The 14,701-nt window shown below is 47.7% G+C and overlaps 2 protein-coding genes across 2 annotated transcripts; both read left to right on the top strand.

Moving 5' to 3' along the window:
• The first annotated feature begins 3,735 nt into the window (after positions 1-3,735).
• Positions 3,736-7,765, top strand: RPL23 (ribosomal protein L23). The gene is made up of 5 exons (XM_080712327.1): positions 3,736-3,752; positions 4,350-4,433; positions 4,731-4,859; positions 7,420-7,533; positions 7,646-7,765. Exons 1-5 carry the CDS (start codon positions 3,740-3,742, stop codon positions 7,726-7,728), a joined length of 423 nt encoding a protein of 140 aa, XP_080568453.1. The 5' UTR covers positions 3,736-3,739; the 3' UTR covers positions 7,729-7,765.
• Positions 7,766-10,324: 2,559 nt separating this feature from the next.
• On the top strand, positions 10,325-14,701 carry SPMAP1 (sperm microtubule associated protein 1; the record flags this gene model as incomplete). Its single annotated transcript, XM_080712222.1, has 3 exons — positions 10,325-10,531; positions 13,583-13,682; positions 14,544-14,701. The coding sequence occupies 3 exons, from the start codon at positions 10,325-10,327 to the stop codon at positions 14,699-14,701; spliced, it is 465 nt and encodes a 154-aa protein (XP_080568348.1).

Genomic DNA, 14,701 nt, shown 5'->3' with positions numbered 1-14,701 from the left:
TTTTGTTTTGTTTTGTTTTGTTTTGTTGGTGGTACTGGGTTCCTGGAACCCTTCTCCAGGCTACACTCCCAGACCTATTTTTTTATATATTTTTTATTTGGAAACAGGGTCTTCGAACCTGCGCGATCCTCCTGTCTCCGCCTTCTACGTGTGAGGATTACAAGCGTGCACCACCACGCCTGGTCCAAATGTGTTACTTGGTCATCAGATTCTGGTCGTACTTGAAGGCTTCAGGTATCCTCCCATGATTATAAAAGTCTGGGATCTCCTGGTTTATGGCATCCTTCCACTTCCTTGGAAAATCTTATCTTTATAATGGAAAAGACCCTGAAACTATCTCTGTTCTCTTACTAATTTCCCTTGGTCTCTGGAATCCTGCAGCTTCTTTTTCTGAAGCTCCTTGGCTTCTTTACTACCAAAGATATATTTGAAAAATTGAGCTGGGTGTGGTGGTGCACGCTTGTAATCGTGCTTGGGAGGCTGAGACACGTGGATCGCACAGGTTTGAAGCCAGCCTCAGCTACTTAGTGAGGCTCTCAGCAATTTAGTGAGACCCTGTTTCCAAATAAAATATAAAATAGGTCTGGGAGTGTAGCCTGGAGGTAGAAAGCCTCTGGGTTCCATCCCCAGTACCACCAAAAAAACATAACTACTAACTATCTATTCTTTTTTTTTTTTTTTTTTTTTTGGACCAACGGATTGCAGCGGCGGATGCCTGTAATTCCAGCACTGAGATGTTAAGACAGGAGGATTGTAATTTTCAGCCCAGCCTCAGCAATAAAAAACAAAGGGGGGGGGGGCTTGCAAATGCTTTAATCCCCAATGCCACAAAATTAATCAATTAGTTAGCTAACTAATTAATTTCAAAACCATTGGCTCAAGTAAAGAGGTGCCTTAGAAGAAAAAATTCTGGGTTTATGAGATGGCCCAGGGAAGAGATGACATTTGATCAGTGTTTGTTTTGTTTTGTTTTGTTACCACTGAGCTACACTATTTTATTATGCTTTTTGGTACTGGGGATTAAACCCAGGGGCATTCTACCTTCCATTTCCTTTCTTACTTGGAGAGTCTCCCTAGGTTGCAGAGAGTCTCACTACTTGCTGAGGCTGTCCTCAAACCTATGATCCTCTTGTCTCAGCCTCCCAGCTATAGGGATTACAGGCATGCACTGCCATGCCCAGCCAGAGCTGTACCATTCTGTGTGTGTGTGTGTGTGTGTGTGTGTGTGTGTGTGTGTGTGTGTGTGTGTTCTAGGAATTGAGCTCAGGGGGATTATACCTCCAAGATACACCTCCATCTCTATTATTTTTTTAGTTAGTCTACACCCCAGTCCGATTTTATTTTTTATTTGGTAACAGGGTCTCACTAGATTGCGGAAAGCCTCGCTAAATTGCTAAGGCTGGCTTTGAACCTGCAATCCTCCTGTCTCAGCCTCCCAAGTACTGGGATTCAGCCTCCCAAGCACTGGGATTAGGAGCATGAGCCACCAGGCTAGGCTTACTTTTACTTTGAAACAGGGTCTCACTAAGTTGCTGAGAGCCTCTCTAAATTATTAAGGCTGGTCTTGAACCTGTGAGCCTCCTGTCTTTTGTTTTTGTACTAGGGATTGAACCCAGAGGCATTCTACCTGTGCACTATACCCCAGCTGAATTTTTTTTTTTTTTTTTTTTTTTTTTTTGGTGGTGGTACTGAGGTTCCTGGAAGCCCTTCTACCTCCGGGATACACTCCCAGACCTATTTTTACATTTTTATTTGGAAACAGGGTCTCTTAAGCCAGCAAGGCTGGCTTCGAACCTGCGCGATCCTCTTGTCTCCGCCTCCCAAGCGCGGGGATTACAAGAGTGTGCCACCACGCCCAGCTCTTTATTCTTATTTTGAAACAGGGTCTATGTTGGTGAGAGCCTTGCTAAATTTCCAAGGCTGGTGTTGAACCTGTAATTCTCCTGTCTCAGCCTTCCAAGTACTGGGATTACCTATGCGTGCCACCATGCCTGGCTGTGAGCAGCATTTTGAAGATCATATAGTAGATGAAGCAGGAGAGAGTGTACTTATATGAGGTGTGAAACTGAAGGGTACCTCCAGAAATCCTAAGCAGGTTGATGTCACCTGAGTACAAATTATGAGAGGCAAGGTGGCAAACCTTGGGAGGAGGTACACCATTTTGGAAAGAGATTGCAAAGCTGTACTAAGGGGCTTGGAGTTTATTCTACATGAACTAGAGGGCCAGCACTGGGTTTTCAGCAATGAGTGGTTATGATGGACCATTTAGAGGCTGTTGCAATCGCTCTGAACCAAGGGTAGACCTTTGGGGGACCTGAGAGAAAAGTTTAGGAATTAAAAGTCAACAGAGTTTTAACTAGATCTGGGAGACTGGTAAAATAATTGTGCTCCTGTTTTCTGTTTGACAAACTGGTTGTAGTAACAACCAAAACAACAACCACCATCAACAAAAACCTGTTCTTAAAAGAGAAAGGGCCCAGTGTGGTGGCGCACGCCTATAATCCCGGTACTTAGGAGACTGAGACGGGAAGATATCGCAGGTTCAAGGAAAACCTCAGCAATTTAGTCCGACTTTCAGCAATTTAGGGAGACCCTGTTTCTAAATAAAAAATAGAAATGAAGCCGGGCATGGTGGCGCACGCTTGTTATCCCAGCAATCGGGAGGCTGAGACCGGAGGATCGCGGTTCGCGGTCAGCTTCAGCTACTACTTAATGAGGCCCTTTGCAATTTAGTGAGACCCTGTTTCAAAATAAAGTATAAAAAATAGGGCAGGGGGTATAGCATGGAGGTCGAATGCCCCTGGGTTTCATCCCCAGACCCGCAAAAAATAAATAAAGAAAGAAAGAAAAGAAAAATGGCTGGGGTGAGTCGGACATGGTGGTGCACGCTTGTAATTCCAGTACTTGGGAGGCTGAGACAGGAGGATCGCAGGTTCGCTGTCAGCCTCAGCTACTTAGGAAGCCCTCTGCAATTTAGAGAGACCCTTTTTCAAAATAAAAAAATAAAATATAGGGCTAGGAGTATAGCTCGGAGGTAGAATGCCCCTGGGATTAATCTCCAGTAACGAAAAAAAAAAAAAAAAAAAAAAGGCTGGGGCGTAGGTGGGAGGTGGAATGCCCCTGGATTCAATCCCCGGTAACAATATAAGATTAAAAAAAAAAAAAAGAGGAAGTGGGGCTGAAAGTATAGCTCAGTGGTAGATTGCTTTCCAAAGCTCAGCGCTCAATCTTAGCATAACACACAACACACCACACACACACACACACACACACACACACACACACACACACACACACACACACACGACTATCCCTCGTCTTCGGTTGAAACCACCGAGCTCCCAGATCGCTCTTCCTCCACCTCTAAGCCCTCTTGGGGATCCCTCCATGACACAAATTGTTTTATTTCTGGATCCTACTGTCCAGAGAAGTGCTTGACGTATACTACGTGCCCAAATGGGCTTGTCCAGTAAGTAAACAATTCAACGCGTCTATCCGCAGAGACTTTCGAAGTCGTAGAGAACAGCCCAGGTCTCACTCGCTTCCGCAAACCTCAACACCTCCAGGACCTCTTCGAGCCAGCGCTCCAGCGTCCGGCTCTTTTTACGTAATAAGGCGGCGCCCTGGGAGAAGGGGCGGGGCTCAGTCTAGGTCACGTGGCAGACCTGGGCGGGACATCAGGTTCATATCCCAGCGTTCCTTGCGTTTACTTCCTTTCTGTCTCTTTCCGGCCTTCAAGATGTCGAAGCGAGGTGAGGTTTTGGAGAACTAGAAGGTCTTCCTCCATCCTCCGCCATCCTCCGCGCGGCGGCGGCCGGCCTCTCTGGGAGCGGCGGCCATGGGCATCTGGGGCGCTGTGCTCTCCTCTGGGCCAGAGAGGGAGAGTAGGGGCGCCGCGAGAGCACTGTAATGGCCCTGAAAGTGGCGGGATGGGGCTGTGGAGCGTTGAGCTGGCAGGGTCAGGACTTGATTCTAGACCCCAAGCCGCTGGGGTCGCTCCGGCCACGCTGCTGCAGCAGTAGGATGACATTTGGCCTGCCTTCGACCCGTTTGGGGTGTCCTGTGAGGTCTCCCGCCTCGCCGGAGGAACTGCATGTTGCAAAATGTGGAGCGAGGATTGAGTCGTCCAGGTCCCTTAATTTCGACATAAGGATGGTAAAGTAGGAGTCGGCTGTACTCCGGAGAGTCGGGTGGGACACAGGGAGGGCTTAGGTGCAATCCTAGAGAAAGCTATTCTGTCTGCAGTCCTCCAAAGAAATTGCGATGGGTTCATTGCTTGAAAATGTGCCAGAAACTTCGAATCAAATTTAGACAGTGACCGCTATCCTGTTAACCTTTCTACCCCACAGGACGTGGTGGGTCCTCCGGTGCGAAGTTCCGGATTTCCCTGGGTCTTCCTGTAGGAGCCGTCATCAACTGCGCTGACAACACAGGTGAGGCCTTTGGCTGCACCCTGCTGTATCCCCTCTTTTATCTCCCACCCACCCCCCTTTTAAAAGCACTCAGTGGGCCTCTTACTAATGACCCATTGAGTCGTCAAGAAGGGGCAGAGAAAAGCACCGCTTTTGGGTGAAGTGGCAGCGTGTTGTGTTGTTTAGCTTCAATCGGTGGTGTGACAAGGTGCTTCCGGTACCTTGGAAATTGGGCAGCGGAGGGAGAGGTTTGGGAAGTGTTACTGTTGGAAGTGCCTAATGGGTGCTCAAAAATTTCTTGTTTATATCCTTTTATAGGAGCCAAAAATCTGTATATCATCTCTGTGAAGGGGATCAAGGGGCGGCTGAACAGACTTCCTGCTGCTGGTGTGGGTGACATGGTGATGGCCACAGTCAAGAAAGGCAAACCAGAGCTCAGAAAGAAGGGTGAGATGCTGGCCCGGTGGCCCACACCTGTAATCTTTTTACTTGGGAAACTGATAGGACCCTGTCTCAAAAAGTGTTTGGGGTAGAATGCTCCCAGAGTACCAAAAGTCAAAAGATGGATGGTAGAGGCTCTTGTTTATTCTTGGGATACAGAACATTAGTTTTGTAGTCCTGCAGTCTTAGGAGCATGTCATTTGCTTATTTATATTTTCACATATGAGCTAAGGGTGTGGCATATTTTACCTTCAACTTCCCAAGATGAGTTCATTGTAGGCTGCCTGTGTAGTTCGGTAAGTAAAAGTCTTGTTAGTGGTTGGCTTTTTTCTGGCTATAAATACTAGGCAAATGTATATACTCAGCTTAGACCTAGAACAGGTGAGATTCCAGCTTTAAGACTTAGGTCACCACATGCAACTTTTTCTGGAGTCACTGCTTTGAAGGGGAATGAGACGGTACTCTTTCTCATGTGGTTGTGGGTGCAGGTGTTAAGCTGAGCATCTGGCCCATAAATAACACTTGGTAAGCACAGAGTGGCAGGTACAATTCTTCAGGGGGTGTGATAAGGCATGATTTTGTAGGTGGCACGTATTAACGGAAGGTCTGATGTAAAAGGTTGCCGTGGTTCTGTATAGTGGACACTAAACCAGGCGGTTCAGGACTTGGTCGTGAGCTCCTACCTGCCCAAAGTATTCCCAGCAGATGTTTGAATTAACGGGGCAGGCGGCAGCACTTCGCGCTTAGGCTGCCTGGCAGCAAGAGTTCAGACATGCAGTGCACCTGGAGTTTTCAGCTTGTGTGCCACCTTAAGTCTTCCTCTGTTCCCGAATGTCATGCTCTTCCTAAGGCCTAGCCCTCCTTTGGCATATTTTATTTGGAAACAGGGTCTCACTAAGTTGCTAGCCATGAGCCTGCAGTCCTGTATTAGCCTCCCAAATACAGGGATGTATACCAGTTTTTGTTTCCCTTTATACACTTTATATGTATCGTGGGGGGGAGGACTCGGGCATTTGACCTCTAAGCTACACCCCCCTGCCTTATTTTTTATTCTTTATTTTGAAACAGGGTCTCACTAAGTAGCTGAGGCTGTCTCCGAACCAGGATCCTCCAGTCTCAGCCTCCCAAATGCTGGGTTTAACAGCATGTGCCGTCATGCCCTTTAATACCACTTGAGGGCATAGTAACACTAAGATTGTGATTTACGTGTTAATCAATGTGTTGGAACAAAAATGCATTTGCAAGACAAGGGCTTTTTTTTCCTTTTTTGTGTGTACTGGGGATGGGCATTCTACCTCTGAGCTACACCCCTAGCCACATTTTTATATTCTTTATTTTGAAACAGGATTTTATATTCTTTATTTTGAAACAGGCAAAGGGCCTCACTTAGTAGCTGAGGCTGTCCGCAAACTCAGATCCTCCTGTCTCAGCCTCCAAAATGCTGGGATTACAAGCGTGTGCTACCACGCGTAGCTTTGCTAGGGCTTTTAAAAACACTTTTCAAGCTGAGTGTGGTGGTTTATAATTCCAATACAGCAAAAAAAAAAAAAGCTCTTCTGAGAACGCTTCTAGGTCTGTTAGGTGTCCTGGGGAGGTGTCAGAGAAGAGCAGAGTACACCACTATTTCCATGTGACTTAGCCACAGAATGTACTGTTGGTCTCAGTCACTGGTGGGACAGACCAGAGAAACATGTTGTAGTTTAATAAAATGTGTGATTTTCCAGTTCCATTATGTCTTTGATTATTCTTTATGTTGTAGTAGGGTCTTGCTAAGTTGGAAAAAATTTGAAATCTGGGCATGGTGGTGCATGCCTGTAATTCCAGTACTTGGAAAGCTGAGACAGGATCACAGGTTCAAGGCTAGCCTTTAGTAATGTAACAAGACCCTGTTTCAAAAAGGGTCGCACATGGTATCCCACCTGTAATTCCAGTGACTGGGCTGGGCAAGGATCTACTTTGTGGTCAGCCTGAGCAAGTTAGTGAGACCCTATCTCAGTGTAGCTCATAGTACAGTGATTGCCTGGCATGTGTTTGGTCCTAGTGAACATTCAGTCCCTAGTTCCGCAAATAAATATACCCTACGGTTGAAACATTGGGCATAAGGTAGAGTGGACAGTCAAGGTCTCAGGCATACTTTTTTATTACATTCAAGGATTGTATACATCCACATTACCGTTTACAGATTTTTCTTCCTTGAAATGTTAGCATATAAATGGGTTAATGTTTATAAAACCTGATGCATTGTAAATATATCTGATTCCCTCAAATTCTTGGAAGCGTTCATATTTAGGTCGAGGTATAAATACTTTGGGTTTTTTGATAAATAGTGGTTAAATGACTGAGGGTTAATAGGTTATCTCTCAATTATATTTGGGAGAATTCAAATACTGGAATTGCAATAGTCCCTACCTTTTGAAGTGAAGAAATGCAGAGGGGATGGATATTTGCACTGCCTCTCAGTGCAAACATCAGTGTACTGGATATGCCTTCTGTCCAGGGTGTGAACTGTTTTTATGGGGCACTGGGGCGTAACAGGCTAGTGACTGCTGCCCTTTTTCCTCACTAGTACATCCAGCAGTTGTAATTCGACAACGAAAGTCATACCGGAGAAAAGATGGCGTGTTCCTTTACTTTGAGGACAATGCAGGAGTCATAGTAAACAATAAAGGCGAGATGAAAGGTAAGCAGGCCCCATCATTCCTTGGGTACCAAAGGTTGGGTGGTTTCACTCTGGTGTAGGGGTGCAGGCCAGGAACCCGTTATCTCACCTGCCGCTTTTCTCCTTTATCCAGGTTCTGCTATAACAGGCCCAGTTGCCAAGGAGTGTGCAGACTTGTGGCCCAGGATTGCGTCCAATGCGGGTAGCATTGCATGAGTCTCCAGTATATGTGTAAAAATAAAACTAATACCCACTAAAGAGTGTGTGCAAAAACTTGCCTTTCTGTCCATTGCTTGCTTGACACTTTTTGTGTGTGAGTACTGGGAATGGAACCCAGGGGCATTCCACCACCGAGCTACACCCCCTGCCCTAGTTTTTATTTATTTTGAAGCCGGGTCTCAACTTAGTTGCAGAGGGCCTCACTAAGTATCTGAGGCTGTCTGCGAACCGTGATCCTCCGGTCTCAGCCTCCCGAATGCTGGGATTACAAGCATACGCCGCCATGCCTGGCTACCTAGCTCTATTTTTTACTTTGTTTTTGTGGACTATTTTTTATATTTTATTTGGAAACAGGGTCTCACTAAGTTGCTGAGTGTCTCAGCTACTATTTAGGCCCTTTGCAATTCAGTGAGACCCTGTTTCAAATAAAGAATAAAAAATAGGGCTGGGAGTGTAGCTTGGAGGTAGAGTGCCTCTGGGTTCCATCCCTAGTACTGCAAAAAATAGGCAATGCCTAGCCTATTTTTTATTTGAAAACAGTGTCTCACTCACTAAATTACTGAAAACCTTGGATGCATTTCCTAGGCTACCTTTGAATGTGGGATTTTTCTATCTCGGCCTTCCAATTACTGGGATGTGGCTTAGTTTTGTTTTTTTTTTTTTTGTTGTTGTTTTTTTTTTTTTTTTTTTGGTACTAGGGGTGGAACCCAGAGGCTTTCTACCTCCAGGCTATACTCCCAGACTTTTTTTATATTTTATTTGGAAACAGGGTCTCACTAAGTTGCTGAAAGCCTCACTAAGTAGCTGAGGCTGGCTTCAAACCTGTGCGATCCTCCTGTCTCAGCCTCCCAAGCACAAGGATTACAAGTGGGCGTCACCACGCCCGGCTTTTGTTAATTTTTTGTTTGTTTTGGGTCTTTGCGGGTCTGGGAACCCAGGAGTATTGAACCTCTGAGCCATAACCACTGCTTTATTTATTTATTTATTTGCAGTACTGGGTATGGAACCCAGGGGCATTCTACCTCCGAGCTACACTCCCACCCCTAATTTTTATTCTTTATTTTGAAACGGCCTCACTAAGTAGCTGAGGCTGTCCGCAAACCACAATCCTCCAGTCTCAGCCTCCCGAATGCTGGGATTAGAAGTGTGCACCACCATGCCTGGCTTTTATTTTTTTGCAGGTCTGGTGATGGAACCCAGGGGCATTCGATACCCCAGCTATACCCCCTGTCCTATTTTTTTATTCTTTATCTTGAAACAGGGTCTCATTAATTTCATGAATGCCTCACCAATAGCTGAGGCTGTCTGCAAACCGCGATCCTCCAGTCTCAGCCTCCTGAATGCTGGGATTATAATCACGCCAGGCTAGTCTTTTTATTTTGAAATGGTCTCACTGAGTTTTGAAGGGCCTTCCTAAGTAGCTGAAGGTTGTCCGCAAACGAAACCTAGATCCTCTGTTCTCTGCCTCCGGAATGCTGGGATTACAATCAGTCGTAGGCCACCACACCTGACTTTTATTTTTATTATTTTTTTTGCGGGTATGGAACCCAGAGGCATTCTACCTCCGGCAACACCTCAGCCCTGTTTTTTTTTTCTTTATCTTGAAACAGGGTCTCACTGAGTTGCAAAGGGCTCACTAAAGTAGTAAGGCTGGCTCCGAACCTGCCCAATCCTCTCAGCCTCCCAGATGCTGGGATTACAAGTGTGTGCCACCACTTTTGGCTTCCCCAGTTCTATTTGTGGGGGGGGGGCACTGGGGGTGGAACCCAGGAGCATTCTACCTCCCAGCTCTACCCCTAGCCCTATTTTTTTTTTTTTTTTTTTTTTGAAACTGTCTCACTGAGTTGCAAAGCACCTCACTAAGTAGCTGAGGCTGTCTGCAAACCTGTGATCCTCCTGTATCAGCCTCCTAAATGCTGGAATTACAAATGTTCCACCATGCCTGGGTTATTTTTAATTTAATTTTGTTTTCAGTGCTAGGGATGAACCCCTGGGGCATTCTACCTCTGAGCTACACCCCAAACCTATTTTATTTTTATTTAGAAACAGGGTCTCACTAATTTGCGGAGGGCTTCACAGGTTGCTGAGGCTGGCTGTGTTAGTCTCCCAAGTACTGGGATTACATGTGCGCCATCTTGCCAGGCCTTTTATCCTTTGAGAAGGGTATCACTAAGTTGGGGAGGGCCTTACTAGTAGCTGAGGCTGGCTGCAAACCTGCAATCCTCCTGTCTCAGCCTCACAAGTTTTTGCTATCAAACCGAGGTACAAGCATTTCAAAGGAAATAAACTGGCCAATTATGGGATACGTTTGGGGAGCAGAGAACACCCACCCTACCCTTAAAGGAAAACTTGGCTAGCTGGGCTCCTGTGCACTGCCCACCCGTTTTCCCCCCTTCAGTCTTTTGCAGAATCTGGCTCCTCAAGCCAAGCGGCCACCCGACCCTCTGGGCCCTAGGGACCCACCCTGCCAACGCAGAACGCAGGGGACAATAGGGTTTGTGACACAGGGGTCCACGTCACCAGGCGCAGGTGCTTCCCCATCTGAGGCCCTCAGCTTCTGCCAGAAAGATCCCAGGAGGCTGCGGAGGTGGCGATGGCTCACTTCCACGAGTGTCCTCTGCGACTGGAGAAGGGCTTTATTTTGGATGGGGTGGCCGTGAGCACGATCGCCCGCGCCTACGGCAGCACGAGGCCCAAGCTGTGGTCAGCGATTCCGCCCTACAATGCTCAGCAGGACTGCCACGCCCGCCGCTACTTCCAGAGCCACGTGGTCCCGCCCGTGCTGCGGAAAACCGATCAGGTTCGTGAGCCCGGACCCTGTGTCTGCCCCGCCTGGGGAGGCTGCCCGCTGGCCGCCCGCTTCCACTCCGCACCTCCCCAAATCCCCGCGTCCGTCCGTCGGTCTCAGCTCCCTGGCTTCCCCGGCTCCCCCAGCCCCATCCTGCGGTTGCATTAGTGAAGGAAACCCCGCAGCAGGAGACCGACCTGCGCTCAAGATCTCCACCCCCAGCCCGAGCTCAAGGGCGCTCTTCCCGAAGCTTCGTGGTCCCTTGTGACGCCACAGGCCCTCCTTTAGGGTGGCGATCTCTGTGAGCTAGACAAAGGGCGCCTTGGCGTCACAGTCGCAGGGAACAGGGGAGCTTAGGAGACCTCAGTGTGCAAGGGAAGGGACAGCCCCCTCGGCAAATCACTGAACCGTGCAGCCATTCATTCATTCATTCATTCATTCACTGTACTGAGGATTGAGCCCCTGGACATTCCACTGCTGAGCTACACCCTTAGCCCTATTTTTATGTTTGTTTTTTTGTTTGTTTATTTATTTTGGTGGTACTGGGGATGGAACCCAGGGGCCCTCTACCTCTGGGCTACACTCCCAGACCTATTTTATATTTTATTTGGAGACAGGGTCTCTTAAACCAGCCTCATCTGGCTTCGAACCTGCGAGATCCTCCTGTCTCCGCTTCCCAAGCCCGGGCATTACAAGCGTGGGCCACCCAGCTTTTATGTTTATTTTGAAAACAAGGTCCCACTAGGTTGATGAGAGTCTCATTACTTGCTGAGGCTGTCCTCAAATCTGCAATCCTCCTGCCTCAGTCTCCTGAGTATTGGTATTACAGGGTACAACAACAGGCCGGGCTCTTAATTAAAAAACAAAAACAAAAAAATTTTTTTTTCAGTACTGGAGATGGAGCCCAGGGACATTTTACCTCCGAACTACACCCCCAGTGCTATTTTTATTCTTTTTTTTTCTTTTTTTGGGGGGGTCTGGGGATGGAACCCAGGAGCATTCGACCTCCAAGCTATACCCCCTGCCCTATTTTTTATTCTTTATTTTGAAACAGGGTCTCACTGAGTTAAAAAGGGCCTCACTAAGTAGCTGAGGCTGGCTGGGAACCCTGATCCTCCTGTCTCGGCCTCTCAAATGTTGGGATTACAAGCATGTGCCACCATGCCTGGCTCTATTTTTTATTCTTTATTTTGAAACAGGGTCTCACTAAATTGTGAAAGGCCTCATTAAATAGCTGAGGCTGGCTGAGAATCTGCAATCTTCCCGTCTCAGCCGCCCAAGGACTGAGATTACAAACATGAGTCCATACCCAGCTCCATCTATTTACTTATTTATTTATTATTTTCTTATTTATTTTTGTAGAACTGGGGGTTGAACCCATAGACATTCTACCTCTGAGCTACATCCTGAGACTTATTATTATTATTATTATTATTATTATTACTATTTTTTAAACAGTGTCTCACTAAGTAGGAGGGCCTCACTAAGTAGCTGAGGCTGGCCAAGAACCCAAGATTCTCCTGTCTCAGCCTCCCAAGTAACTAAGATTACAAGTGTGTGCCACCACACCCAGCTTATTTTTATTTTGAAAGAGGGTCTTACTAAGTTGTGGAGGACTCTAAATTGCTGAGGCTGGCTGGCAACCTGCAAACTTCTCTTGTCTCTGCATCCCAGGAACTGGGACTACCAGCTGTGTGCCACCATGCCTACTTTTTCAACCCTTTTTTATTTTATTTTGAGATGGGGGTCTTGCTAAGTTACCCAGGCTGGCCTTGACTTTTCTTTTGTGGTACTGGGGTTTGAGCCCAGGCATTCTACTTTCAAGCTATACCACCAGCCCTATTTTAGTTTTTATTTTGAAACGGGGTTAAGCAGGGTGTGGTGGGACATATCTATAATCCAGCACTTGGGAGGTTGAGTAAGGAGGGTCACAGATTCAAGACCAGCCTTAGCAACTCCGTGAGGTTCTCAGAAAGCTGGTAAGACCCTGTTTCAAAACAAAACAAGGAGCCGGGCGTGGTGGCACACACTTGTAATCCCCGTGCTTGGGAGGCTGAGACAGGAGGATCACATAGGTTCGAAGCCAGCCTCAGCTACTTAGTGAGGCTCTCAGCAACTTAGTGAGACTCTGTTTCCAAATAAAGTATAAAATAGGTCTGGGAGTATAGCTTGGAGGTAGAAAGCCTCTGGGTTCCACCCCATTACCACACACACACAAAAAAAAAAAAAAAACAAAAAAAAAAACAAGGTGGCATAACTCAGAGGTAGAAAGTCCTGGGTTCCATCCCAAGCACCCAAACAAAACAGGGTCTTACTAAGTTGCAGAGGGCTCCACTACCTTACTAAGGCTGGTCTTGAACCTGAGAGCCTCCTGTCTCAGCCTCCCAAATATTGGGATTACAAATATGTGCCACCATACCTGGCTTGGCCTCAAATTTTGTATCCTCCTGAGACCTCCTGAGTAGCTGGGATTACAGGCCTGCAGCACCACAGAAAGTTGGCAGACCCTTTATCTGAACTAAATCACTTAAATCTCATAGTGATCCTCCTTTTACTGATGAAAAAACAGAGGGGCTGAAAAGCTGTGTGATTGTCCCAGGGTCACACAGTTTGCAGAGCTGGCGTTGAAATCTAGTACTTTGGCAATGGACACTGAGCCTTAACTACCAAGCTACATGGCTTCTTGCTCAATAAATAAATATATGTATTTGGCGGGGGAGGTGGTTCTGGAGATGGAATCCAGGGGATTTTCTACCTCCGGGCTACACTCCCAGACCTATTTTATATTTTATTTGGAAACAAGGTCTCACTAAGTTTCTGAGATCCTCACTAAGTAGCTGAGGCTGGCTTCGAACCTGCACGATCCTCCTGTCTCAGCCTCCCAAGCGCGGGGATTACAAGCATGCGCCACCACGCTCGGCTCATTACGTATATTTAATTTGTCTCCAGTTACCTTTGGCTCTAAGCACTTTCCTCTTCCTGCGACAAGCCCCAGGGAGTTTGTGCTGTGCATCGCCAAACCGTCTAGGTGACTGGCTTCTGTATTTTCTTCCTCCTTTTCAGGATCACGGTGGTACAGGACGGGATGGCTGGATAGTAGATTATTTTCACATTTTTGGGCAAGGACAGAGATACCTCAACAGGAGAAACTGGGCTGGAGCAGGCAAGTGCCACATGGGCCCAGTGAAGAAGGGTAGTGTTCACCCCACAATTGAGAGAGAGAGAGAGACTGGGCTGCAGAGGCCTGTTAGGGGGAATAGACACAGGGACTGCATCCTCCCGGCCTTTGTTCTCATAAGTGAGGAACTGGTGCCAACATTGTGTTCCTGATATTCAGGACCTTTTACCCTTACTGAGCCTCACGTTACCACTGGAAAATGTGTGTAGCATGAAAGTGACTTGCTGAGAAGGGCTGAACTGGGATTGGAATTCCTCTCTGTCCACTCTAAAGCCCGTGTCCCCCACACTGCTCCCAGAGCAGCCTGGGTCTTGCTCATCTTCCAGGCTCAACTAAGCAAGAACAGAAAAGGGAGGGTTGAGGGTTGTTGCTGGCAGGGTGCCCTCCTCCCGCCCCGACTGCCCTCCTTTGGGCCATATACTAGTCACATGATCCTTTGCGTCATTTGGCCACATGGATCTCATCCCTATTCTCCAGATGAGTCAGGGGCAGGGTAAGAATTTCTCAGGTCTCCTGCAAGCCAAACCCAGAAGTTTCTGGTCCCTCCTGTCCCAGCACGTCATCCTCCTGCAGCTATTCGGGGGGTGGGGTTTGAGTTCTAGGAGGCCCTGTCGCTTGGACTTCACCTGCCGTTGGCTTTTCCGGGGCCAGGGACCCTGGAGGACAAGGGTTAGCCGTGGGCGTGTGGGCGTCACTGTGTCTAAGTGGGAGCCCATACCAGGACCACCGAGGGTCAGCCATGGGCGTATGGGCATCACTGCATCTAAGTGGGGGCCCATACCAGCCTACGGCAGTAAGAAAAGCGAGGGCGCCTCGTGCGGGCTCAGCCTCCGTCCCTGCCCCAAGGGCACTCCCTCCAGCAGGTGACGGGGCATGACTACTACAACGCCAATCCGAAGCTGGCCAGCGGGTTCAACGGGCGGTTTGGCTACCGCCGGAACACCCCGGCCCTCCGCCACTACCCATCCGTGTTTGGAGAGGTGACCCAGTTCCCTATCTTCTGA

Source organism: Muscardinus avellanarius (assembly GCF_963383645.1).
Source record: "Muscardinus avellanarius genome assembly, chromosome: 16".
Taxonomy (NCBI): Eukaryota; Metazoa; Chordata; class Mammalia; order Rodentia; family Gliridae; genus Muscardinus; species Muscardinus avellanarius.
The sequence above is the reverse complement of the archived record's forward strand: the minus strand, read 5'-3'. Positions and strand labels throughout refer to the sequence as shown.

Bases quoted from the DNA above. Each gene is read 5' to 3' on its own strand.
- RPL23 (XM_080712327.1), top strand. The intron at 4,860-7,419 runs GTGAGATGCTGG...TTTCCTCACTAG, and splicing joins ACCAGAGCTCAGAAAGAAGG to TACATCCAGCAGTTGTAATT. The intron at 7,534-7,645 runs GTAAGCAGGCCC...TCCTTTATCCAG, and splicing joins CAATAAAGGCGAGATGAAAG to GTTCTGCTATAACAGGCCCA.